We start from the raw sequence: 27,942 nt of genomic DNA, 5'->3' as shown, positions 1-27,942 counted from the left end.
ATCCTACTTTCTGAAATAAGGGCCAACTGGCAAATAGAGTGAAACTGCTGTTGTAGGTGATCACAATTCCTTAGTGATCTTTGTGTAGTACCATAACTTAGTGTATAATATCCAGGAACATTACAGAGGTAGTGTAAAATGTGACCTGGAAGAAATTATTCATTGTTGTTTTTTTTTTTAAAATTGAAAGGATTGGCTTCATCTTCACTATAATGTGAGATGCAGGTGGGCTCTTTTCAGGAGCACACAGTAGAAGCAGTTGCAGCAAGGGAATTCTGGTTGGACACATAAAGAGAAGATTCTTCAGGAATGGAGTGGGGAAGCACTAGAACAGATTGTGCCGTGAAATTGTCAATCCTTAGATATTATCAAAACTCAACTGGACAAGTCTAAACTAACTTTCAAGTTTTTTTTAAACAACATAAGCTGACTTTTAAGATAGCCTTGTTTGAGTAAGAGATTAGACTACCAGACTGCAAAGGTGCCTTCCAACCTAACCTTTTCTCGTCTTCTATGGTTTTAGTTTAAAAATAAATATATAAAAGCAGTGTCTGTAACTTGAAAAAGTTACGTTGCAACTAAAGTTACATTGCAGAGTGCAGGGATGGAAATTGTGTCAGCCTTTCTAGTAATTTGTTTTCTTATGCCTGGAGAGATGGAAGGATTATGTGTGACTTCCTGTGTTGATTTGTGTCATGAATTTGAATTTTGTCCGATGATACATATTTAGAAGGTATGTCACATTTGTCTTAGCATTTTTAAATTTCTACCATATGACCCTCTTCTTGTTTGTTTGGGTTTTTTACTAACTACTGCTGTATCTTTTTTCAATATGTGTCTGGAAGAAAGGGGACTACAAGAAGGTTTAAGGTTGTTATTTAAACATGAATGTGTGTTTACTTTGTCATGCTCTTACCTTTTTCAGCAATATCCAGGTGTGAACCAGCTGTCCTCTTCCTTAGGAAGCTTAAGTCTGCAGCATTCTCAGCAGCCAGAAAGCTTGAGACCAGTAAACCTTACACATGATAGAAATATTTTGCCAGTGTCTTCAGTTCCAGCACCTGTGCCTAACTTGAATTCTGATCTTAGGAAATTAAACTGCAGTCCAGAGTGAGTGTACTGTGTCTAGAACAGTATCTTATGTTTTTCAGTAACTAATAATTATTTAAAGTGTCAAAAAATGTGTAAACTGACTCCTGAATTTAAATTGTCGTGATGAGTTAATAAAAATTCTTTCACTTGAAAATATCCTCTGCATCCTTACACAAATGTTGAAACTATCCTGCCACCAGAATACATTATATGCAGCAGGAGTGTAGCTTATTTCTTAATATTTTGAGAAGTCTGCTTAATCTTCATCTTGTTTTATCCATTTAAAAAAAAAGTTTTAATAAACACCTTAACATTATGCAGTAGAATATTTTTGTAATATTGCACGAGATTTTTTCTGGAAAAGTATTATGATCATGCCTGAATACATTGAATAATGTATCCTTTCACCTCTGATTAACATTCTGTTTAACAACAGAATTAATTAACAACTATCCCAAGTCAAGTCCAGCCAGGTACAACAGCAAGTGCTGTTCCCCGAAGATTTTATTTGTAATTCCAAAATAAGTATTCTTTGTTGCTCCAAAGTGACTCAGTGTCCTTACTGCTCTAGTGACAACACATAGTCCCACCAGAAAACAGAAATTGGAAAGCTGAGAGCCTAGAAATCATTCTTAAGTATGGATCACTTTGGACAGTACTATTTCTGCATTGGGTTTTTTTAGTGTCCCTTAAATTATCTTGAAGTCCACCCTCCATGTTACACAAAATAAAAGATTTTGACACTACTCAGTATTTGGGATCCTTTTCTACCATTTTCTTATGTGAATATTGCTTTCTGAGAACTAGTAAATACTATATTCCTTCTGTAGTTCCTTCATTGGAAAAATTTTTATAATGAACAGAAAAATACATATTTTTACATTGAATGTTGTACCTAAAGCAGTTCTGATTCTTTAGTGCAAGTTGGTATACTTGCACTGCTGAACTGCTGAACTGGGGAGTGGGGGACTGGGTTTTTTTGGTTTTTTAGGAGGCCTTTTTTTAAATCTCTTTGCGTTTTGTTTTTTATTAAACCAGCTTTGTAAAACACAGGATTTCTTAAATTTCTAAGTTCTTTAAAATCTGGTGTTAACACAATGTTTTTAACATCTCTTAAAATTTCATTTTCAATATAATGTTTTTATTTCCTTTCAGCTCATTTCGATGTACATTGACAAATATTCCACAAACACAGGCTTTGTTAAACAAAGCTAAGCTTCCTTTGGGTTTGTTGCTGCATCCCTTCAGGGACCTAACGGTAAAGTATCGTACTTCTTTTTTTTTTTAGAGTGTGTTCTGAATATGTGCATTTGTCCTATTTTCATTCAAACAAAAAATGACAATGAACTATAAGTCCTAATTTAACAGAAGTACCAAAAAATTGTTTAGGACTTAGGAGGAGGGGAAAAAAAGCCTTGAAATTGCTACTTCATTGAAATTCATAAGGGAGAAGCTTTGGAGAAGTTTTTCCTTGTTGTTGGAAATCTTTGCTTGCCTGTGGTTCTCTGAAGCAGTGAATTACTGCTCTGTGTGTCTCACAACTGTCAGGTAGCTCTTGAAAAGGTGTTTACAGAGCCCTCTTGTGCTCATGTTGAGTGTATTACTGGCCTGGTAAGTGCTTTCATCAGAAAGTAAGCACAGTACAAGATTGAAGATGTATTTATAACTGTTAAGCATCTCCTCACCATCTGATTTATTAGTATTTATGTAAAAAGGTGAATGACTGTCTGGTATAACTTCTTTTTATAAAATGTGTGTTATTTGTGTAAAGTTTTCTGTCTGTCATATATAGTCAGTCAGTGGTCCCGTCTTTCATAATTCTTCTTGCTGTAGTAGCTCTAATTTAAAGTACTTTCATTTAAAATCTTACTACATCTTTGATTGTGATATTAGATTGAGACAATAATTAAATGTTATTTCTTTTGTTTTTAATGGTGAAGTTATTTTTAGTAAGGCATCATAATTACTCTGTATGAAAATAAACTAAAAAGCTAAAAGGAAAGATGAAAGAATACAGAGTCTTATGAAGGTTTTATGAATTAAACTGCACATTTCCATGAACTGTATCATATAACTTTGTGACAGCTTTCCATGTTTCTTTTTAGCAATTACCAGTAATAACATCAAGCACAATAGTAAGATGCAGATCCTGCAGGACTTATATCAACCCTTTTGTTTCTTTCATTGATCAAAGGAGGTGGAAGTGCAATCTGTGCTATAGAGTTAATGATGGTAAGTTTCTGTAGCAGGAGATGCTTGCATTTATAGTATCTCTTTCAAGCATTTGCATTATATCAGTCCATGGGAGACTTTAGATTAAAATGTAGATTAAAGTGACAGTGTTCTTATGATCCAGAGATTTTAAAAAACATCTTAAGTCAGATGTGTTGTGCATTTTTTTGAAGCAAAAGATTGTTTTGCAGTCTTGTGGGAGATGAAGAAAATGTATTCATATAATGCTGATTACTTGTGTAATGAATTCAGCTTATTCCATTGACTGCTGTTGCAATATGCAAATGGAAACATGATGACAGCTGCTGCTGTCTGCAGTCCAGGCCAGGGGTTATGAGAAGCAATACAGATTGCTGCTTGGTGTGAAATGCTCTATTTGCATTGGTGTTTTATAATTGGGATATAGTACTATTTAAAATAAACTTTCTTTTCTTTCCAATTACTTAACTTGGATGTTGCTCGAGATCTTTGAAGTGTTCCTTCGTTTTATGTATCCTTAATGTGAATTTTTTCCTGTTGTGATAATTGAAATGTGTCCACATTACTTTGCTTGTAGCTGCAATAACGTTTTTTATTTGCTGTCAAAAATATAATCTGTATTGCGTTTTTTTTATAGTTCCCGAAGAATTTATGTATAATCCTCTGACACGGTCTTATGGAGAGCCTCATAAACGGCCAGAGGTGCAAAATTCTACAGTGGAATTCATTGCTTCCTCAGACTATATGGTAAAAAATGTTTTCATGGTAACTTGAGCAAGAGCAATTGCATTTTAATATGAAAGCATTTGAAATTAATGTTGCATATTGCTCCAGTGGTGTGTATTAATTTTCCTGTGAAGATCCTCTTAACACTAAAGAATATTTAAAATTCATATTTTGAGTTTTTGCTAATGCAGACATTCAGAGGCTTGTCAGTTAAAGTCAATTCAGTGTGTATTGTCATCCAGTGTAGTTTAATGTGGCACAGTCATTGAACCCAATGCAATGTGATTTCTGTCTTTCCCCATTGTTTTGAGGAGGTTTTGAAAGACCAGTAATAGAATAACAAGCAAATTAATTTAGCTTCAAATTTTCAGTTAGTAATTGTGACAGAAATTATTCTTATTAGTAATCAGCTTACAATTGCTGTCATAGTAGTCTTGTCTCCAAAAAAGTTAAACAACGCCTGGGAAAAGGCCCTGTTCACAATTGACATTATTAACAGCAGCAAAAATAAATTGTTCTCTTGTCTTTTAATTGAAACATTGTAGCAGAGACATTTGGCAATGAATAAACAGAGCTCATTACAGAGTTGGGAAAAGGTTGTAGGTAGAATGTTTTAACCTTGTTTAATGCATCACACTGAAAGAACAGTGGAGTATAGAAGGGTGAATTCCATATCTTTCATAAATGTCATGTCTGATTTGACTCTTGGAAGGAGGGACTAATATATGACATTTTTTTTCTGAAGTATAACACTGTATATTTATTACAAATGGCAGTTATTAACCAGTGGGAGTTGTGGTTAAGTCTATCCACATGTCTCTTAGTAAATTGCTTTTATTGCATACTGTATACTTTGCATTTTTCTAAGTATTCCCTTTTCCCACTTCCCTTTCTAATGATTAATCAATTTTACCATTTCTTTGAATATGATTTTTAAACATTCTTTTATTTTTATTTTTTTTTTACTTTGTAGCTTCGTCCTCCTCAGCCTGCGGTATATTTATTTGTTTTAGATGTGTCACATAATGCAGTGGAGGCTGGATATTTGACAATAGTCTGCCAGTCATTGCTGGAAAACCTAGACAAGTAAGAGTATAAACAATTTTTTCAAATCAGCTGACATGTTGTTATGAACAATAGTAATTTACAATTCTGAAAAAAACTTGCATATAGTGTCTAAACATCCTGTCCCTAAAGGGCAGAAGTTCAGTTGCCTGGAATTCTGAAATGCAACTTACATCTCTAAAAAAACAAAACCAACCAAAGAACCCAAACCGTAAAAAAAACCCCCAAAACCCAAGAAAACCCCAGCTGTTGAAGCAATTTACATGGTGAGGGCTGTCTTTCCTGAATGTGATTGAAGGTGTATCTGCATATAATTTACTTATCTGCAAAAAATATTTAGCTATAACTTCTAGCAACATGTTAATTATACAAAGATCTATACACTGCAGTGTTCCCCTCTGCCAAGAGCAACAAAAATGATCTAAATTACAGAGATTAAATTGTCCAGTTCTTGTGCTGGAATGGCTAAGGTGCTTCATGCTGGATCCACCCAGATCTACCTGTGCCGCTTTCTATCTGTTCACATTTTTGCACTGGGACAGCATGTGTGGGATTGTTGCTGGGGCTTTTTTAGTGAGGGCTGATAAGCTTCACTGTGTTCATGTCTTTTGACAACTAATCCTGTGAAGGCTCAAAAATTCCTTTCTACAAATTTTTCTTGGGGAACTTGATTTTAATTTCTCACGAAGAAACCAATATGTACAACAAAATTATTCCATTTATTAGTTTAGTCCTTCTTTGTTCAGTTTTTTATGGGTATTTTGTTAACAGATTCTCAGAAACACGCAAAGTCTATAGGAAAATCAGTACCTCCAGTTCATTTATATATCTAGGTGGTAACAACAATAGTCGCCTTTTTTGGTTTTGGTCACTCTCATGGTTTTCAGCACTTGCTGATGTTTTATATTCTATTTGAGAAGTTACTTTTAGTTTTTAATTTTACATTTTTAATGCCATTTACTGAAATATGGTCCCCATGAGCAATAAATAAGTTGCATTGTAGAGACATTGGATTTTGGTTTAGAGTTGTAAGTACTCTGTAACTACATTAGTAAATGGCTTTTTGAATTATGAAAGAGCAGAATGCACTGTTTTCTGTTGAAGAACTGCCTTCTTTCATGTATCAGTATAATGTTTAAATGAACCTATTAGGTTCTCTCTTGGAGCAAAATATCAATATATTAGTGAGTGCTTGTCCATAACACTGGTCTTGTAAACTGCCATTATCCCAACTTTTCAGAAAATACTGAGGGAATATTGCTTGTATTCATGTTTCACATCTCCTTTCTTATGTTCTCCCTTCACTCCTGTACACTAGAGCTGAGTTTCTGCTAATATCAGCAGGAGCTCTGAGTATGTGTATGTATTGAGAGAGAGATTTAGGGCTTAATAGTTTATTTTTCAATGCTTCAGGCTGCCTGGAGACTCAAGAACAAGAATAGGGTTCATAACGTTTGACAGCACTGTTCAGTTTTACAACTTGCAAGAAGGTTTATCTCAGCCTCAGATGCTGATTGTCTCAGATATTGATGGTAAGTAAAAAGAAAATGGAAGCTGAATTTTTGAGAATCTATTATTTATTTTTCCCAGAAGAAAGATTAGAATCTCTCAACTATCTTGGTGTTAGGTCAATGTTATTGAATGTATAGTGAATATATTTTTGAAAAGTAGTCTTACACTAACTATAGGGTAGGTGATGTTTAAAATGTGAAGTTCAAAACTTAATTTTACTTTGAATAAGACAAGCTTTGTATAGACTGTGTTTTTCTCTCTAACACACCTATCAGAAAATTAGACTATTTCATGGTATGAATAGCAGTGGGCAATTAAATGTTTTGTTCTATTTTAATGTTAATTTTTTCTTTAATGTTATTTTACATTCTCCCTGCAGATATTTTCCTGCCTACACCAGATAGTTTACTTGTAAATCTCCATGAAAGCAAAGAGGTATGATTGCTTAAAATATATAATTAAATTTAAAGGGTAAATATTCAAATTAGATGTTCCTGTTAAACTTTGAATTCAAACTTACCTTCATAATATGTAGTTCCAATGCTAATTTTTACTTATACAAGTATTACATGTAGTTTGATACATCATAACTTCTAAAATTATGCCTTTATTTTCCTTAATGTGTTAAAACTAAACTGAAATATTTGGTACAGACTGTGTCACTTCAGTTATGGTAGTAGAGCTTTTTAGAAACAGCAGAAAATCTCAAGCTTGTCTCACTCTATAAAACACCTTTCAATCTGTTCTGCAGCTGATAAAAGACCTATTGAATGCATTACCAAATATGTTCACTAATACAAGAGAAACACACAGTGCACTGGGCCCTGCTCTTCAGGCTGCATTTAAACTGATGTCTCCAACGGGTGGTCGGATATCTGTCTTTCAAACTCAGTTACCATCCTTGGGAGCAGGGCTTTTGCATTCCAGAGAAGATCCCAATCAAAGGTCAAGCACAAAGGTAAAAAACTTCCATTAAAATTCATTTCATGAGACTAAGTATTGGCCATGTCCTTCTGTCTTGTGTAGTTCTGCAGGTCAATGCTTGCTTCTTGTTTATAGCAGTTCACTGAATTAAATTATGTTTATACATTTAAGATCACACATGTATGTGTGGTGTTGTTACTTGTTTCAAAGTACACGAGCTGTCTTTTGGACCTTTGGTTCATAGTTTTCCTTGGCAAGCAAAAGAAGCTGCAAATATTTCTGACTTGATTAATATCAACCTGAGTTTTTGATCAGTGTGGATGTTTAAATTGTAGACCTAAAACATTATTTCTTATTATTTTTATGGCCTTGTAGTTCACAGCATCCAATAAGTGGTACATAGTTGCATGAATGTTTATTTGTATGAGCATGTAAACTTCCTCGAAAGTAGGATCATAACTGCTTGTAAACGCAAACTTAAATGATACAGAAGATAAGGAAAATAGTTTCTGAAGGTGGGAATGCCTGTAAGTTACTGTTTAAAGGAAACTTCCTTATGATACTTTGCTTCTGACTAGGATGTCTTTTGTTCCATAAACTCTTAAAAAGCATGATTAACTCTTCCCTGTATAATTTATTCACTAAAGGTGGTCCAGCATCTTGGTCCAGCAACAGACTTTTATAAGAAGTTGGCACTGGACTGTTCAGGCCAGCAGACTGCTGTGGATTTGTTTCTCTTAAGCTCACAATATTCTGATCTAGCTTCTCTTGGTAAGGAGTACCTCATTCCCTCTTTCTGCACTGTTGTCTTTCTTTAGAAGCATAGGCTGCTTCAGGAATTTTTAAATCAGGTAAATATTTTTGCACTTTTGGAATTGCAGCTCATGCTGCAATGGAATTGACTTTGAAGTTGATAGCAGTAAAGAACAGAAATATTGTATTGGTGGTATCAGACAAGTTATTCTAGGATTTCACAATTTTAAATGAGAATGTTCTCTCCTGCTCAAGAACAGGAAACAGCCAGATGGCAAGGAATAAATAAAGTTTAATTATAGGGGTAGGACAGAGTTTTCATCTTTTGATATTAATCCAAGATTTATGCACACAATTTTGCCTCCACACCATCGAATTTTTCTGCAGGCACTTCAGTCTTAGCTGCCAAAGGAGGCATTTATTGAGCTCAGTGTATAATTAGGTCATTGTGTATTGAGGTGGCTCATGACTGTCTTCAGTGGCCTGAGGCTGGGCCAGTTCTCATTGTCTTATAGGTGTGGGTCATATGAAGAAAAAGATTAATAGAAGTGTCTTGTGGAAGGCTGGACACAATTTTTGTGTCCTGACTTCACGTTACAATTTTACCTCTTAACCATATCTTTTCTTCCTTCACAGCTTGCATGTCCAAGTATTCTGCTGGATGCATCTATTACTATCCATCTTTCCATCGTACCCATAATCCTGCTCAGGCCGAAAAGTTGCAAAAAGACCTGAAAAGATACCTTACAAGAAAGATTGGATTTGAAGCAGTTATGCGCATAAGATGTACAAAAGGTATGTCTTAAATACATGGAAAAGTTGGTGTAAGCGTGTTAACGATCATTTTGAATGTGTTTAAGTCTTGAGCAACATTAAAGTTCATGTTATTTCTCTTTCTCTGAAGAGTAAGGTAGTTGCTTTCTCTGTGTAAGTTACATTAGCTTTTGGGGTTTGTTGTTTTGTTCTTTAGTTGATGGCATGTGTAATGTAAGGGCATCAATTTGGAGCGTTCAGAATCGAACATGAACTCTACAGGATCGCGCTGAAATGTCTAATGATTCATGTAATTGATTTTGCATGATAGAATTTTTACTGTTTTCTTAAAGCTAGCTTGAGGGCTGTGGATTTTAGTTATTGATTGGAGTTTTCCATTCTGTTTTAAACTCATTCAGAGTTATTTAATCTGCTTCTAGGTCTTTCAATACACACTTTTCATGGGAACTTTTTTGTACGATCTACTGATTTGTTGTCCCTTGCTAATGTCAATCCTGATGCTGGATTTGCAGTACAAATGTCCATTGAGGAAAGTCTGACTGACACATCATTGGTTTGTTTTCAAACAGCTCTTTTGTATACTTCCAGCAAAGGTAAATAAATTCAAATTAATTGGCCAGTGGGCTTTTTCTATAATATAATGTTTGTATAGTTGGTTCCACAGCCTTTTGTTGTTCACTGTACCCTAAGAGAATCTTTTCAAGGCTAGTGAACCTACTTGGCAATTAATCACATAATGGAAATCCTTATGAAGTCTCTTTTGATGGGATAATGTGATTAATCTGCATCTTACATCTGATTCAGCAAGAATCCTTTACTTACAAGTGATACCATTGTTACAAGCAGTAACATGTTGGCAGGCACTTGGTCCAAATTCACAGACTTACGATGAATTGGAACGAGTTGCTACTACATTGGGTGGGCATTAAAGAATAGCAGCTAATTTCTATAGTAGAAAATGCCACAAAATTTTGGGATGGAAATCCATGTACTTCATTTGTAGGATCAAGACACTGTGGATGTTGTAAGTCAACTTGTGCTGCTTTAGAGCAGAATTTGAACAGGTTGAGACAGGAATGAGAGACAGTGTTAAATCAATTTCCTGACTGGTATGTTTTTATAAAATGGGTGCATCTGAGATGAGAGGAGATATGCAGTAAAGACTGAATTTGTATACTTCTTGCAGGAGATAATTCATGATGATTTCCTCTGATTTCTCGTAGGTGAACGTCGCATTCGAGTGCACACACTTTGCTTGCCCGTAGTAAGTTCATTGGCTGATGTATATGCAGGAGCAGATGTACAAGCAGTTGTCTGCCTCTTAGCCAACATGGGTGAGTACAGACCAAGAAGATTCAAGTATTTCTTTGTATGGTTTTGATTTTGCCAGCCATTTAAATGAAATAGTAAATGAAGCCTGGGTATTAAACTGGAGCACACTGAAGCCTGAGAATGCAGCAGATGACAAAATCAAAGTTATATCAAAACTGTGAACCGAAATATTCCTTCTTCTGAATACTTGGTTGACCTTAATCTTTTAAAAGGAGCCTTACGTTCTTTAGAGTTTATTAAAGAACAAAGAATACTTGGATCAAAACTCTCATTTTTGTATCATCATCATAGTTGTTATCTCAAACTTAAGCATTCTAGGATTACTTAAGAGACAGTGACTCAGTTTAGTGAGTTGCTGGAGACTAAAAGGCAACTTCTGACAACAGTGTATCCAAATACTAGTTTTGTGTGCTTCTATGCTGTTGTTGCTGGGTTGAGGATTCTTACTTGTCCCAACTTGCAGGTCATAAGATGTTTTGTAGACTGATCTCTGACACCGAATGTGTGTGACTCTGTGCAGCATTTTAGTATAAGCTATGTTGTAAATTAGTAGTGAAATCAATTAGAAGAAATAAATAGTACTTCTACATCTTTTGAGGCTGGAACTAGATGATCTGTAAGGTCCCTTCCAACCGAAACAATTCTGTGATCTCCTCTTAAATGCACATTCAGTCCAGCAGGTGGCTTCCTCCAATCAAAGAATTTGGAGCCCTTGCTCAGCAGAGAAAAGTGAAGCTGCATTTACACTTATCACAATTATGCCACTGAAATAATGGAGAAAATAACAAGAAATTTCTTGGGGAGGATGGTGGAAATCAAAATTAATTGCTGCAAATCTTATCTTGGAGGTTGGGCAGCGGAGTTTCAGCAATAGCTAAGTTATTTGTATAAGGTTTAAAACAGGATTTATATTTAGACTTAACTGTATATGACAGCTTTAAAAATTTCTTTCAATTCTCCAAGACTACAAACGATAGAGCTGAAATTAGCCACACTGTATTTTTAAGAATTGTGAAAGTGAGTTCCAGTATGGACAGTCATCTAATTTGCTCCTAAAAAATTAGGACCTCAAGTGTGGTTTTGGCGTTTTTTTTTTTTAGTCTTTAAAGCATAACTCAGAAGCTCAACTAGTATTTTCAAAATTCAAGGGAATGAATGAGGCCATCTCTAATAACTTCTTCTATCCTTCTACCCCAAACAGCTGTGGATCGCTCAGTTTCCTCTAGTCTTGCAGATGCAAGAGATGCCTTAGTTAATGCCGTGGTAGACTCCTTGGCAGCATACATGTCAACTGCCTCAAATCTGCAGCAGTCCATGCTGATAGCACCAAATTCCCTCAAGCTGTTTCCACTCTATATTTTGGCTCTTCTCAAACAGGTATGTATAATCTAGTGGATTAATGTTTGATATTTAATTCTTTGTTCCATTTGAGGAATTCTTCAGTTCTAGGTCAAGCAATGTCTGCACTTTTCTAAAATTATGAAAATTGTGTTGTTATCTTTATGCTTACAGGACTTTCATGTAGAAGATGACTATATTAGCTTATTTTAAATTACTGGTGTATTTATTTGATTTTGATTTTTTTATGTTTTGTTTTATATTGTTTTACAATGAAAATGAGGATATCTGTACTGTTACAGTTAGCATTTCTCAGATTTTTGGCAGCTCATTGGTGTAGATTGGTGAAAGCTGCTTATTAGTACTTCTTCAACTTTATTTTATGGAGGAAAAGTTAAATAGTTTTCAATACATATACTTTGTACTTAAAGTTCCAGAAAGAAAAACTAGTTTCCATGGAGATAAGGTGAAAATTATTACAGAAACTCAAGTGATATAGTTTAAAGGTCACATAGAACTAGTTACTACTTTTTTTTTTTTGTGATATCGTTGGATTACCAAACATCATACATAGAAAGAACTTACTGCAGGGTTTTGTTATGAATAAATCTCACAGCTTAAAGATTTTCATGTCTGAGAGTTGTTTGTTCTCTTATGATGAATAAACCTTTATGCAAGTTTGGTAAGAGATGTAATCATAATCACTTATTTTCTTTGGCTGAGTGATTACTTCAGCCTCTAATACACTGATTATGATCTTTTGGTACTTGCATAAGTAATGTAGTTAATGATGGGTAAAAAACAGACCATTTATTATAAAGAAGATCCATATAAAAGACAGAAATAAGAGTGGCTGAGAAAACAAGTTGTTTAGGGGTTGGTTTTTGAGGGTTTTTTTTGTTATCTTTTTTAACCCAAACCAAAATACTTGTGGCAACCAAGGAGGACTGATGTACTTAGCTTTGCTGTAGAAGTGAATATGAACTTTGATTATAGGAATATTCCCCATTGAGTCAGAACATGATGGTTACTTCATTGTGTTGCTTCTCACAGCAATCATTTAACAATTGCTTTTAAAGGGAATCTGAAGAATTCAGTAGGAAGGAGTTACAAAACAAATTTTATTCTATGAGAGCCTAGTTTTCACTATAAAACATGAAAGTATATTTCCCTTCCAAAGTTTTCCCTTAACAATGAATTCTTACTACTGTAAAATCAGAGTTAATCTTATGCGCATAAGTGTCTTGCTTGGACTCTGCTCGTCTCATATCTTTCCATAATAGCTTACATTGGTGAGTTTCAGAGGGCAGTAGCATTTGTCAAGAGTAAAAATGAGAAATGCTGGCTCAATTTCATGCAAATTTTAGACAGATTGAGGGGGAAATTTAATCTCCTTTATCAGTAAGAAGGGAGAATGGATTACATTTTAAACTTATTTTATTCAAGCTCTATGATTCACATTCTGATCTATCTCACTAAGATACATTTCTGTACAGAAGCTTTGCCATCTTTGCTTGACGCTTTCAAAATTCTGAAATGCACTGTGTAGATGTGACATAAAATACAGGGTTTGTTTGAGTTGCAACTCTGTTCTCTTACAGAAAGCATTCAGGACAGGCACGAGCACTCGCTTGGATGATCGTGTATACGCAATGTGCCAGATGAAGAGCCAGCCTCTTGTTCATTTGATGAAGATGATACATCCCAACTTGTACAGAATAGACAAGTTGACTGATGAGGTAATGTATGAAGCCTGTTTGCAGCATTTTCTAGTTTTAGTGGCCTGTTAAATGCAATGTTGTGCTGCAATAATTTAAGTTGTTATTATAATATAAGTGGAGAATTTACCATAAGCTATAAAAAAATCAAGAAAAATATTTGTTTTCAAGTTTTCAGTTGCAAGTACAGTAGTGTGTTATGAGCAAAACTGTGGTTTTCCTTCATCTTGTTTCACTGACCACAATAATTCCATGTTTTTCTATTACACAAAGAAAGCAGAGAAGACTATGCATTGGAAACATCTTCAGTATGCTTTTGTGTTTTACACCTGTCTGAGGGAAATGGGTGAAGTAGATCTGGTGGATGAATCTAGGTTTCGTATACTGAAATCAGATAAAGTTGCCTGCAATAATAACAGTGGTTTCTCAGACTGAAGTGGATAAAACAGAATTGTACTTCTTGCTGGTCATGATCAGACTGAGAAGGTATTTCATTTATGAAACCAGATTTTATTAATTCAGCTTTTACAGAGGTAGCATAGGAAATAGATGCACTTTTTTAATAGTAAGAAGTAAGACGGGATTTTTTTTGAGGTCAAAGTTAGTTATAATTGCAAAAATTTTAAGTAAAATTTTTTTAAGTAAGTTTTTATGAGTTTGTAGTTGCTAGCTTTGTAAAAGTATGTGTGGGAGTTTGGTTTTAAGTGTTATAGGATAAACTGAGTTGTTTCTCTGGCAGTGGTATTGTTCAGCACAACCTCTGACCTATTTGTAGTCTCGGAGTTTCTTTTGAGGTATTTCATAAACTCAAATAGGTGAGTCTAAACTCAGTGCTCTTCAGAGGAATTGATTAGTTAGTCTTTTTATACTCCACCCTTCCAAGCATTTGAGAAGCCAACTTCAACTAACCTTGTTAAGTTTTTTTTGAGGCACTTAAATTCAAATGCTGTATTGTGTGCATGTCCTGTAAAGAACCACCAGTGTCTTTAGCAGATCCTGTTTTATTAGCAGAGGCTTTCAGATCAGTTATTTTTAGTACTATAATACAAATAATAGGGCTTATTTCACCTATTAAAATTAATTGACAAAACACATTTTAAATCATATAACAGAGTGCTAATGTGTCAGTATTACTTCAGTTTAAAGTATTGGTGACAGAGGCTGCTCTTAAATTTCTTGTTTCTTTAGAATATTATATATATTACAGAATTATTTTTTAATGTTTTTGCTGGTTTTCCTTCCTCTTAGCACTTGATTCTTGAGACCAATGATTAAAGCCCAGAACTTGCCCAAGTGGAATTCGGTAGCTTGATTTTCATAATTATGCATAAATCCCCCAAAACTTCTGATCTGTGGCATTACAATATGAAATTTTTAAATAGGGATTTTAGTTTATTTAATAATATTTTACTACATGGAGATGTACTTAGCCTGTAGACTGTTTTTTCCCTACATTATTTGTAGAATGCTTCACAGATTCTTAAGATACCCATCCTATTTTTGTATTGGAGGGGGAAACAGCTTTAATCTGAAAATACTGGGGATTTGGGTTGGAGGAGGATATTTTTTTAATAATGTCAGTGCTGGCAGCCAGATTGTTTAATCAGATTGGTCATAGTGCTCTGTGGAGAAACCTGTGGATCACTTCAAGCAGGATGTTAAATCAAGGAACTTGCTGTCAATTGAATGCAGTAAAACAGTGAAACCTCATAGGAAGTACCATTTGATGTGTTCAGCTCTTGCAGCATTTCTAGTAAAGCTGAATGCAATGAAAAGAATCGGTGGAGGTTGTTGACACTCAAGTGTCAACACTAGAATTCTTTTGAAATATTGACATCTGTAGCATCAGAAATGTGACACAAGCAACTTAAATGAACTTCCATTATTATTTTTTAGGTAATAAAGTAGGCTTTAGGTTAAGTAACATTCTAGAACTGCTTGGTGTACATAATCATTTTAGGCTTAACATGGTATTTTGTTACATGAGAATCCTCAAAATTTTACTAGAGATTAACAGTGGTTTTCCTGGTTAAAGGTAAAATTCTAGTGTTATTGAGTATTGGGTTTTGTTACAGAGTACAATACATGTAAATGACAGAGTTGTTCCTCAGCCACCTCTTCAGAAGCTGTCTGCAGAGAAGTTGACAAGAGAAGGAGCTTTTCTTATGGATTGTGGCTCAGTAAGTTAAAAAACTTACAAGTTTTACACACTTTTTTTTTTTTAAGAAAAAAGAGGCAATGCATGCACTCTTTATTAAAAGCAGTCAACTCTCAACAATAACAGTATAGTGAATCAGCATTCCAGGTAACCTGACAGTAATCTGTGTTTCAATGAAAGGCTTTCATATTTTGATCCAAGGAGTATCTTTGAGGCTTCAGAGGCTGATTTGTTTTTTCGTGACAGACTGGTCAGAATATATCAAGAGTTCACATCAAGGTGTTTTTTCTGGAATTAATGTATTTTTATTTTCCAAAATCTCTTTTATGGTTATTAAAATGTATATACTACAGTCTTTAATAAAACACTTCTCATTGATGCAGAAACCTTCCCAACTACACACAAATAAAGTGGTTTTATGCAAAAATGAGGGAATTGTGAAAAGTGAACAAAATCTGTAGATACATTTTAAGGTATCCATAGAAATTACACTAAAACATACTTAATTGGATAAAGCATTGTGCTACTCAAATGACAATCTAGAAAGTGCTTGAAACCTTTTATGAGTTCAGGGCTGTGTGTGAATGTCAAACTAGCATCTGTCTTCAGATGTCTGAAATAATTACTATAACATGTTTTGGTAATTGATGCTTTACTATGACTTGTTTAGATTGGGAAGTCAGTGTTTGACAGAATTTGAGGGGTTTCATTTGAGGAGGTAACATGGGAAGTTATCGCATTAACTGTTCTATTATAGATGTGTCCTGCGTCCTCATTCTTTCAGTATTTGCATTCTACCTATATTTTTTTTATATATTTAATGATCTATTGTAAAAATTACCAATGTACTAATAAGTAAATGTGCAAATAATGAATATAGACATGTATACATGAAGTGCAGCTGGAGTGCTCAAGTGATTCATTTGCATGAAAGTTATTATTCTGGTATTATTCCTATTACATGACCACTTACCTCTAAAATGTATGCATGGCCTTTACTAAAACTGATTCTTATATCTTACAGATTTTTTACATTTGGATTGGAAAAAACTGTGATAACAGCTTCATAAAAGATGTCCTTGGATACCCAAACTATGCATCAGTACCACAGAAAATGGTAGGCATTTGAGTTGAACCGTATAGTGCTTACACTTGGAATTTATATTTAATCTCTTTATTTCTGCACTTTCAGTTTTTAATTACATAACTATGAATTAGGGGGGTTTTTTATTGGGTACCTTCTAACTTCTTGTCAGCTTCATTGGAGCCAAATAGAAGTTGTCAGATGTTTTTAAGGAAAGAATGTAAACATTTAAAGTTTCGTATTCATGAAATGCCAGAGTTGCTCTATACATTACTCCTTTTATTTTTTTATGGAAATGCATGTGGATTCACAAGAATAGGAAGGAATTTCACAGAATGAATACAAAAATTATCTATTCAGATGTGTTAATGGTTAATATTAGAGTTACTTTATTGATACCATGGTTTTCAGAATCTGGTGTCAGATACCAAATCTATGGTATGACACGATAGGCCTGTAAGTAAGGGTAAGAATTAAGTTTTGCTCAGCTTCCAAGCCTTGAGTTAATGTTAAAAAATGCTTTTAGCTATTAGAACATCAAAGACCTTTGGATGTGCTTTTTGGTGGAGGGGTTTTTATGTTATAACCTATAGTCTAGTGTGTGAAACAGAGCAGCAAATAAAGAGAAGTCTCCTCTTCCATGAGAAGTGATTCCAAAATGTCAACAATTGGCAGGTAAGGAAGGACTCTTTTAAGACACTCTAGAAAAGTTCAGAATCAAATGGTTATTTTCACATAGTACCAAAAATATGTTAGTTTAGAAACATAGGAAGATATTTTCTGCTTATAAAGCTTCTATAGTATCAAGGGGGAAAGTGACAGGTGGTCCTTATAAGAACAGGCTAAGAGTGGTAAGCTAGAAACTACTGTAGAATTGGACTACTTGTTTAGAGTTTTGTATTTTGCATCTATTGGCAATTTAAAACTGGCTCCTCTGGTTTAATTCTGAAATAATTCTGTTATGTCATACTGATTGTCTTATATTGGCTGAAGAGTTGGTTTGAATTCTATTTTTTCACCTTATTCCCCAACTAAATAGTCCAGTATAATCTTTGCCATTCAGAAATTTACTTGCAATTCAGACTTCACTTCTTGTTTTGCTCATCTTTTCAGTGATACATAGTACAACATGTAGGAACTTGATTGCCAGGGGAAGATAAAGGCAAGAAGACTGCAAAGCTGCATTGTGAAAAGATGACTTTTCAAATGAACTTGCTTTCTCAAATCTTTTGCACTTAAAATGTGGTTTAAGTTAAAGGTGTACTTAAACACTAAAGCTGAAGAAAAATATCTGTATATATAAAAACATGGTTGCTAATTTCTCAATAGAAATTGTGGCTTGAGTCATGTTACGACTTTCAGGATCTATTTCTCTTAAATAGTTTTTAAAATAGTTTTGATAATAAAAGATGCTGACTTCTTTCCATTACCTTCAACCAGACGCAGCTTCCTGAGGTAGATGCACTTTCTTCAGAAAGGACACGATCTTTTATATCTTGGCTTAGAGACAGTAGACCTTTAAGTCCAGTTCTTCAAGTAATAAAGTAAGTATTTCTGTTAGATACTAAGTTGTTATTGGCAACTTGTATTTACAGTGTCTAATTAAAACTGATGAAAAGTGCGTTTATCTGAATATCATCATCTTTCCAGTTGATAAAATGCTGTTATCTAAAACTGCTTAGTGACAAAGGTCATCTTTGAATCTAGTGCAAATTCAATTACTAATAGTTTTATTGTTAGGAATTAGTTGCATATTTTTATAGTAAGAATACACTAAACCAATGGATATCCTTCTGATCAATGGAGTTAGCTGGGTTAATTTCTGTTATAGCTTTTATAATATGCATATAAAAAAGAAGTAAAGTAAGTAATCTGTAGATGGGTAAGTAATTGTATGTATTTGTTACTGAGCTCCATAGGGCAGCAGCTGATTTATGATAGATGAGGCAAGTTTTGAAGCCTTTTCAAGACACGACTCACTTAAAGAAGTTTAAGTGCAATAAAATTATTATACTTGAGAATACATTTCACTTCTGGAATACTCAGTTTACTGAGCCGGACAGGAGATCACTTTTTAGAGGTCACTTTTAGAGAGTATGATGACTTGCTGAGAGAAATAATGCTGAAATACAGGACTGAAGCTCTTCAGCTGTGGCATGCTGGCTGCTGCTTGAGTTGCAAGTAGTTCTGAGAGACCATAGTAAACAGGAGGAGCTTTGCTGCACACTGTACAATACCAGTACAGAGGATTGTGTCTCAGATAATTTTTATTGGGACAATAATTATGGATAATATAAGTATGTTTACTTTCTCTGTTCTGTTGAGATTAAGATTACATGTAACCAGAGATGTAATTTTTGCATTTTTTCATTGCCACCAGCAATATTTGTTAACTTCTGACTCCTAAAACCAAAGTATTTTTACATTTTCTTTTTTGTGTTTTTTGCAAGATACTTTAAATGCTGTATTTCACCTGCTTTTCTACCATTTATACTCCTTAAAAAGATGCTGTTGTTTGATAGTGTATTGCAAACTTCAGGGTTTTTTCCTAGACTTTAGATTATTTGCAATTTTAGTATCTTTGGACTGAATGTAGATTCCAAAGGATAGTAAGAAATTTTTTAGACCTTAGGCCTCTGTTTGAATTTTGCAGTGGATTTTTTGCTCAATGTTTGATTTTGCTCAATACCTTCCTCTCTTCTTTCAGAGATGAGAACCCTGCCAAAACAGATTTTTTTCAGCATTTAATTGAGGATCGGACAGAAGCAGCTTTCTCATATTATGAGTTCTTACTTAATATTCAACAGCAGGTTTGTAAGTGACCAAGGAATAAATAGAAGAAAAATTCTGACTTCAGACAGAAGCATGGGCTGAGAGAAGCATATGGGAAGTTACAGAAGTGGATGCTTGTTCTTCACAATATACAGTGACAGCACTGTTTTGGAAGCTTTACAGCTAAAGAAGTATACATTTCCAAAAGAATTTTGCAGATTTACTTCAGTCTCAAAGTGCTAGGAGTGATGAAGCTGTTTCACTAGTAAACTTTAAAATTGGTTTGTACACGTATCCAGTTGTGCAGCGGTATGGTGCTCTGTTTATTGCAAGCTGGTGAATTTATGTAGCTATGTGGGATGATATTTCTTAACAAAATGTACAATTAGGTAAAGCCTTTTTTCTTACATTTATTATAGTAGCCCTTCCAGATCCAAATCCTTAACAGAGATGTCAAAGGGCAGTGATGTATGTTGGTTGTTTATATGAATTTCTTTTTAAGAGGAATGATTCATATTTACTAAAGACTTCAGCAAATTCCCTGTGAAAGTTGTAGAGTTTCAGTAAAGTAAATGAATTGTAGAAATAAAATATATAATGTACATAAGTATTACATTTGTAAAGAAAATGTAAAAAATGTAACTAAAAAAAAGACTTAGCTCAGTGTGCAGAATTGTTGAGTGCTCGATGATGATGAGTTGTTTTGTCCCAGGCTAGGCAATGAAGTTGACTAATAAAAACATGCTAAAAAATGTATCAATGTAGAAGGAATACAGCTGCTTCTTCTGTTAATTTTAGGTGAATTTATTTATGATTGGCTTACTAATTGACAATATTTTGCTTTATCATATGGTTTTATGTTTATGTTTATGTAAGTATAACCATTTTGCAACTAAACTCTTACCGAAATGAATATTGAAGAGAACATGTTTACTTTATTTCCCTGTGGAAGGGAGGAGAAAACACTGCATAATCTGAAATGAGCTTTTAATACAAAATTCCTAAACCCCTTCTTATGTATTATCCTCAAGAAGGCATATCTATTAACTTTGTTTTATGTTCTGTAACTACTGTAGTCTTGGTCGAGGTTTCTGTAAACTTGTGTTGTCTGCCCTTTAGAGTAAGTGTGAGTAATCACTCACACTTATTGGTTTGAATTCTGCTGTGATCTAAAGAAAAAGAAGAGGTGATGTAAAAATTAATTACCTTACATCAGTGAAAGTAAAGGCTTTAAAATGACAAAATTCAAAATGTAATCACAATTGCGTATTTCAGAAACCTTGTTCTTCCTAATGTTTGGTAACTCACCGGTTTGGGCTTTTTGATAGATTTATGTCAGATTTTTTTATTTGATTGTTAAGTTGAGATGGTTTTGTTAGGTTGTTAGTTTTTTTTTTTTTAGAGACACATTAGAATTAATGCATAAAGCACAATCACTCATACTTAGTATTCTGAACTTTATCTGTTTGTTTTAATGAAATGTGACTACAATTAAATAATTAAGTACAAAAAAAGTAAATTATCATTAGTATGATTACATTTTAATTTAATGTAGCCTTGAAGATGCTAACGTATTTTAAGTGTTATAGCCCCTGAATCAAATAGTCAAGGAGAAAATGTACTAGCTATGGTTTGCAAACGCTTTAAAAGCTACAATAATTAAATTCCGCAAGTAGTGTTATTCTGCATGTTAGCACAAACTCATTGTTTGGAGAAGATACCTTATAAGTTATATTTGTGTGCTGTCCTTTACTAAATGTGTTTAAGTTACCCAAAGATTACAAAAGAGAAACTTTCCATTTAGTAGATCAATATTGTGTAATAAATGTCTGCAGCAATGCTGAATGTTGTCCCTAAATGAGACCTCTAGGATCTCAGTGCTTGTTTGTAGATTAATTTGCATTGGGTGAAAGCTAAGTGCTGCTAAAGCGTGGGGCATCTTAAATATCATTTATATTTGCAAAGACAAGAAGGACATGTTACAATTTTAAATGCTCCATGATAGATGCTTCTGATTTGTGAGTTTGGTATTGATATCTGGGAACACCGTATGCCATGATTAATTGCAACATATTCTGTAAAATCATTTCTTAAAGCTTTATTCTTCTATGGGGTTTTGTATATAAAAATTATGAAAAGTACATCTTGAGAGCTATTTGTTCAGTAAAATTATTACACAGCACAGAGAATATAGTTTTTTATTATTAATTTTAGAGCATACCTCCATTGTGACTGATGTTTGGTTTAAATTTTAAAAGGACAGTCTCATGGAAATATCTTGATTTTGAAACATCTCAGGATTCAGGGTACTGATTTTAGTGGTTTGATCAATAGAGTATCTGTAGGCATGGCGAGAGTACCTGTCTGAGGAGGGCCTGGCGGTCATGGTGGACAACAAGCTATCCACAGTCCACTGTGCCCTTGTGGCCAAGAAGGCCAACAGTATCCTGGGGTGCATTAGGAAAAGCATCGCCAGCAGGACATGGGAAGTGATCCTGCCCCTCTGCTCAGCCCTAGTGAGGCTGCATCTGCAGTGCTGTGTCCAGTTCTGGGCTCCTCAGTAAAAGAGAGACATGGAGCTCCTGGAGTGGGTCTGGTGGAGAGATACAAAGATGATGAAGGGACTGGAGCATCTCTTATAACGAAAGACTGAGGGAGTTGGGCCTGTTCACTCTCAAGAGGAGATGACTGAGGGGACCGTATCAATGTCTATAGGTATCTGAAGGGAGGGTGTCAGGAGGATGGAGCCAGGCTCTTCTCGGTGGTGCCAAGCAATAGGACAAGAGGCAATGGGCAAAAACTGATGTACAGGAAGTTCCACCTGAATAGGACAAAGAACTTCTTTACTATGTGGGTGAGCACGCACTGGAACAAATTGGCCAAAGAGGTTGTGGAGTCTTCCTCACTGGAGATACCCAAGAACCATCTGGATGCAATCCTGTGCAATGTGTTCTAGGATGACCCTGCTTGAGCAGGGAGGTTGGACCACATGAGCCTACCATTTGGTCCCTCCCAATCCTCAGTACTTTGTGATCTAAAAGACAGTTTTTCTGACAATGACTTGGATCACAAGATACACATGAAAAGACTAATTCCTACCAAGGGATGTGCTGTGAAGCTTAATAAGCTTTTTGCCTACTGAGTAAGGTTTTGGAGAAGAGATAAGAGGTATGCTTTCGTATCTGCTTAAATAAAGTGCTGAACTGTCCAAGGTAGCTTTCCAGCCATTTTAGGGATTGAACTTTTCCCAAAACGCCTTCTACACTGCAGATATAAATCATGCCTATTTGCCAGGGAAGATGTTCCCCAGCCCCAGCTAAGTCAGTTTTTGGGTGATCAGTTCAAATTCTCAGTATTTTAAATACTGACGCTGGGTGTCCCTTTTCATGTCTTAGATCTAAAAGCAACGTCTTATACCTCTTTTACCAACTAAGTAGTATGGAAGTTCCTGTGGGAGACATTAAGAGCCCAGAAAGCTCTTACAATGGTAGGACACATAATGCAGCTCTCCAAGAAGAGTTATTGATCTTGATTCTTTATTTTGTTCTTAAGGTTATTAGAAATAAACCCATTTATTAATCTTGCTTAACCTAGCAATGTAGAAAAGATGACCAGGTGCAAGTAATTTCGTTTGGCTTTGGTTTTCTGTACTTTTTGCCATGTACTGAAATGATGGTTTTGTCAAAGATCAGTTGTTAGTAATACTGAGAGTCAAGAGCCTTTCAGTAATTTTAAATGTGGAATCATGCTTTTTCAGGCCAAGTAGATCTTAAGAATTTGATGCTAAAGTTACGAAGTATGGGACACAAGTGGGTTAATGAGAAAATAATTGAAACCTAGTCAGTGATTTCTGTAGTTAGAAGTATTAGCTTATGTATAAGAGTCTGTAAAGATCTCATTTTGATTTCAGTTTTGGAGTATATTTTGTCCATGTACTGTATTCTGATAGTGGACAGGATATAACCCTTAAAAGCACCATTTTCAGTGATGGGGAGTGTGGAGGTCTGAGGCTGAAAGTGGCAACAAATGTGTCAGTTATTATATAAAAGAGTGACTTTTAAAAGGTATTTGGATTTCAATGCATGTTAAATCTTTTATATGACATTTTCTGGTAATTTGTTCTGAAAAATGGTGGAGGGATGTTTACATACTCTGTTGCTTCTCAGATTTTCATAATTAGAATGAGGAATATTTCTGAGTTTTAGCATACCAGGATTTTTGGTACAGTTGTGTTGGGAATTTTAAAAGGGGAATGGAGACACTGTAATGATTTATTTTTTAACCGGCAGCCTCTAGAATTAAAAAAAAGAAAACCATTTCTAGAAGTCTAGCATGTCTTTACTTAAACTGATGTTATGTAATATTCAAATGTAGGGATCTGGAAAAGTGGTTACAACTATTACAATGAACTGGGATTGAAGTCTCTCTATAGAACATTTTGGTTTTCTTCACAAGCTACTGATGATGCCTTTTCATGAAAAATCCAAAGGCATTCTACTTACTTGAGTGTAGCAAGAGAATTTGCACGTGATTAGTGTTGTGTAAAAGATTATCACAAGAGCAATGAAAATTCAAATAACTACATAATTGATCTTTCTTCAGTTTATGCCTCAGTCATGAATTCTTACTGTTTTCCACTTGAAAGGTCTTTGTGTTTTCCTTTACAATTTTGATAAGTAGAAAAAAGTCAAATACTTCACAGAATTTCTTATTTTCCTTTGAGGGTCCTTAGCAAAACTGATGGAGCTGCCTTATTAGGAGTATCAGTCATGCACAAGATTTTAGCAGGTGCACACTACAGAAGATAAATAGAGGAGATGGCAGACAACCTGTTTAAAAAAAGCAATTTTGAAAAGGAGAATGAGTTTTAATCCTTTTTCTTGCACTTGTTCACCTTTATGATTATCTGGTTTATATTTTCTTAAAGCTATTTGTGAGGGTTTTATTTGATTTTTCAGATGTTAAGAGAAGCCTATCCTAGAGGCATCAGCAAACACGGATCTCCAGTTACACCCTTAATCATGTTACCATTCAAAGAAAAGTGGGAATTTTACACAGGTGAGGAGTGTTGGAAGGAAGTACTGTTAGGCTAGCAATTAGTATAATACGATTTTTCTTGTGTTTATCAGTGTGAGTAGAAAGCCTCTGCTTGCAAGACACTGAGCCTTTGTGGGATTCTTGAGTGAAGTGATTATTGGCATAAGAATCCTCAAGCATGAGAAAGAGTTGGTGATAATTAACCATCTTGGTAATCTGTTAGCCATTGGAAATACTACTCTTATATTATTTGAAAATATGTTTAAAAAATAACAAAATGTTTTAATGTTAGAAAATCATTTGGGGAGGGAAAGTAACATTTAGGAAAATACTTCTTATTGTTAACAACTTCTGTAGATATGATGCTTTCAAATATTTCTGCAGGCTGTAAATTTCAGCTTTTATGAATATAAAATGTTACTAAAAGTTATCACCTAATGCAGAAGCAAAGAAAAAAAGTAAAATATGTAGCAGTCATCCATAGCTAAGGAATTCTTTCTGCTCTTCTCTTTCTTTTTAGCAGCTGAATTCAATGCCTTCATTATCTGAAATAAAGGTTAAGAGAAGCCAGGACTAAAAGTAAAAGTAGAATCAGTGCTATACATGCTGGATGTCTTCATCCAGCTTGCTGAGCATGTGCAGAGCTTCAGAAAGATTGGTGTTTTGACTGTCTATCAAGTTTAGCAATTTCTTGCAATATGGCTGTATTTCTAAGTGCCTTATATGTTTATTTAAAATAAAAAGCCATCTGAGTTTCCAAGCTTCCCCTTTCCCCTCATCGAAACTAATTACCAAAACTGTTCTTTACATGAAAGAATAATTTATTCTTGGAGAGCGAGTGTGAAATCTTTCAGCCTTCTAAACACATTTTGAAATTTTTAAGTTCCTGGAAAAAGAGTGGAAACTGCCTCTGCAGCCATGCCTCTGGCATCTCTAGCAGCGCACATGGATTGGTTCTGCAGGAGGAACGCAGCCGTTGAGGAAAGCAGCGCACAAGGGCTCTGTCAGCTGCTCCATCACCATCATACCACAGCTGGATCATCGAGCAGAGTTGCCCATTCACTTTCTCTGACATCCTGTCTCCTTTAAGAGTAACTGGTATCCGATGGTCAGGGTGAAACTTGAGAAAGCCCTAGTGTGTAAGCTGTTCTATCCCAAGTCACGTCTCTACCGTATGTATTTAGAGATCAGCTTGGTATGTAAAACCCTGTCAGCATTTTTGTTAATCGGAATAAGTGAGTATTGTTGACCATATATTGAATAATTTCTTCTAGTGAAAGGTTTTGCAATCTAACTACCTGCGGAGAAAAGTTTTTTTTCTTCTTTCTGAGAGATGCTAAATGCTCTGTAGCTTCTTGAGGTGGAGAGAACAGGAGGTAGTAAACTGCTCTATACCCTTCTTTCTTCAGTACACTGTTATGTCTTCTCCTTAATTTACTTTCTAAGGCATTTTCTAAGGTTTTTCTAAGTTTCTCTGTGTGTTTAAATTTCTGATGGTGTTCATCTGTTCTTCCGACACCACTGGATAAGACTATACTTGAGATAAGGTGCATGGTACTATGCAAGGTACTACAGACGGTATTGCATGAACTGATTTACATAAAGGTAAATCACCAACCTTTTCCCTTTTCTACTCTTTTTCATCCTAACTTCTTGTTACCACAAAGTTTGTTAACCAGTAATATCCAGGTCTTTAAATAAGTGTGTATGTGTTTGTGTTATGGCTTCCTAGAGAAGTTTAAAAAAACCAAAACAAACCAGAAACCTGTGAACTGTTGGTCCTCCTCAGTGGCAGTTTCCTAAATTCAGCAGAATTTTTCAGCTCCTTACTTCAAAGTTTAGCATTTGCCTTAAAAAGACAACTGGACCAAAATCACATAGAAACTATGCATGTTGTGGAAAAGGTCTAGGCAAGACTGCATGACTTCCTGAAGCAAGAGTTAGGACTTCTAGGAATGTCCTTCTGCTTTAACTTGTGAATTTTACGTGACTCAAATGTAAAATGGCTTAGAAACAAGCCTTTTCTCCAATACATTGCTATGCTCCTGGCAGTTTTTCTTCCTTAGCCTAAAACAATAACAAGGCAGACAACATGATATCACTTCAAAGGAAAGGAGGACTATTATTCATCCGAAGAACATTACCACAAAACCCTTGCACAAACGTACTCTGCAAAACAGGCAGATGGAGTACAACGTTCTGGGGAGGGATGGGGGTTGGAGTGGATGCTCAGATCCCTGAATATCTACATAAAACAGGATGTCAGAATTTTTAAAATGAATATGGTTGTGACTCGTTTGTGCTCAGCTCTAGTGGTCATTTGCAATGTGTAATGTAAAATGACAAACTAAGAAAAAGAACTTGCGTATCAAGATGTGCATGACTTTCTCTAGTGTGGTGAATGTTTATGCTTATTCTAGGAGTCATTTGTTAGTGTTATTTGCAGTTTTTGGACTGTAGAGTATTTATTTCAGTTCCCCTCTTTCACTTTGATTGCACTCTTCTGATTACAGTTCTTGATTATAGTCTTCTGTGTATTTGAGTGAAGTGTGTCAAACTGTGCATAGCTATTACTAACTCTCAGATACTAGCACTGAGTTCTTAGGCAGAGGTTTAACTGAGGTGCTGTCACCAGGATTGTGCTGTGTTCTGAACAGTTATTGCTTCCTATCCAACACCGATGACATTAAATTTGCATGTGCTCATATTTTAAGCCATCAGTCATGCAGCGGTGTAGTATAGGTCATTAAGGCTTCCTGAGTGAGGAAAGCCACTTTCTAAGCTTTCTTTTTAATACTGCAGGTGCCAAGCTAAAGGTTTGAGCTCAGTCTCTGACAGACTGATACAAAAGGGAAAAGAGCCTGAAAATGTCTGAAGCTCTGCCCGGCTGGTGTATCAAGGGAAGAGGGAACAGCTGAACTTTTACATCGTGCTGCTGCTCTCTGATGACAGATGGCCCTGCCTTGAGCAGGAGCTGGGCCTGGAATGACTCCAGAATTGAAACTCTAAACGGGGAGCTCTCCACCCATATCTTTCTGTTATGTTGGTTGTGTATTTCACTGGACCTGTGGCTCCAGTGGCAGGTTAGGCTGATTTCCCTGCTTAGTGGTGCCTAAAGGGGAAGTTTTGCCTTGTCCCCCTACTCTCCCACCGCCTCCATTTTGTCAGTGGCAACAGTTTATGCCACTGCTTGTCCTGAGACACAGGTATTCACAACTGGACAGCCAAATAAACTCAGCAAATTTCAAAGTATGCCTCTGGCATTCACGTCTCCCTGTACAAACCATGCCTGTTGTTTCAGCTGCCTGCAGCGTTGTGAGTGCCCAGCACCTTGAGGGATGGGAAATATAAACTTCATTTTATCCGCCAGAAAAGATGTTAGTGATAGAGACCTAGAAACTAGCAGGACTCTGCTCTTTGGGACCCTGAGGTTGTAAGGAAGGCTC

At 35.3% G+C, this 27,942-nt stretch overlaps 1 protein-coding gene and 1 long non-coding RNA gene across 4 annotated transcripts in view; both read left to right on the top strand.

Moving 5' to 3' along the window:
* Positions 1-20,230, top strand: part of SEC24B (SEC24 homolog B, COPII coat complex component) — a 43,233-nt gene extending 23,003 nt beyond the window's left edge. For all 3 annotated transcript variants that reach the window (XM_027635913.1, XM_027635914.1, XM_027635915.1), the window contains 18 exons: positions 926-1,110; positions 2,248-2,350; positions 3,198-3,324; positions 3,941-4,050; positions 5,003-5,115; positions 6,508-6,626; positions 6,986-7,041; positions 7,358-7,564; positions 8,178-8,301; positions 8,920-9,078; positions 9,477-9,650; positions 10,281-10,391; positions 11,591-11,766; positions 13,329-13,466; positions 15,521-15,625; positions 16,628-16,720; positions 18,128-18,231; positions 19,395-20,230. In XM_027635913.1, the coding sequence (XP_027491714.1) occupies positions 926-1,110; positions 2,248-2,350; positions 3,198-3,324; positions 3,941-4,050; positions 5,003-5,115; positions 6,508-6,626; positions 6,986-7,041; positions 7,358-7,564; positions 8,178-8,301; positions 8,920-9,078; positions 9,477-9,650; positions 10,281-10,391; positions 11,591-11,766; positions 13,329-13,466; positions 15,521-15,625; positions 16,628-16,720; positions 18,128-18,231; positions 19,395-19,509 (2,319 nt within the window). In that variant the 3' untranslated portion in view covers positions 19,510-20,230. The remainder of the gene's footprint in view (positions 1-925; positions 1,111-2,247; positions 2,351-3,197; positions 3,325-3,940; positions 4,051-5,002; positions 5,116-6,507; positions 6,627-6,985; positions 7,042-7,357; positions 7,565-8,177; positions 8,302-8,919; positions 9,079-9,476; positions 9,651-10,280; positions 10,392-11,590; positions 11,767-13,328; positions 13,467-15,520; positions 15,626-16,627; positions 16,721-18,127; positions 18,232-19,394) is intronic.
* A 1,982-nt stretch (positions 20,231-22,212) lies between these two features.
* On the top strand, positions 22,213-27,021 carry LOC113943890. Its single transcript, XR_003526492.1, has 2 exons — positions 22,213-22,627; positions 25,380-27,021. It is a non-coding gene; the product is annotated as an uncharacterized LOC113943890 (long non-coding RNA).
* The last annotated feature ends 921 nt before the right edge of the window (positions 27,022-27,942 follow it).

The sequence above is a fragment of the Corapipo altera genome, unplaced genomic scaffold (assembly GCF_003945725.1).
Source record: "Corapipo altera isolate COAL_440 unplaced genomic scaffold, ASM394572v1 22b, whole genome shotgun sequence".
In the NCBI taxonomy this organism is placed as follows: domain Eukaryota; kingdom Metazoa; phylum Chordata; class Aves; order Passeriformes; family Pipridae; genus Corapipo; species Corapipo altera.
This window is presented reverse-complemented; position numbering and strand designations above follow the sequence as displayed.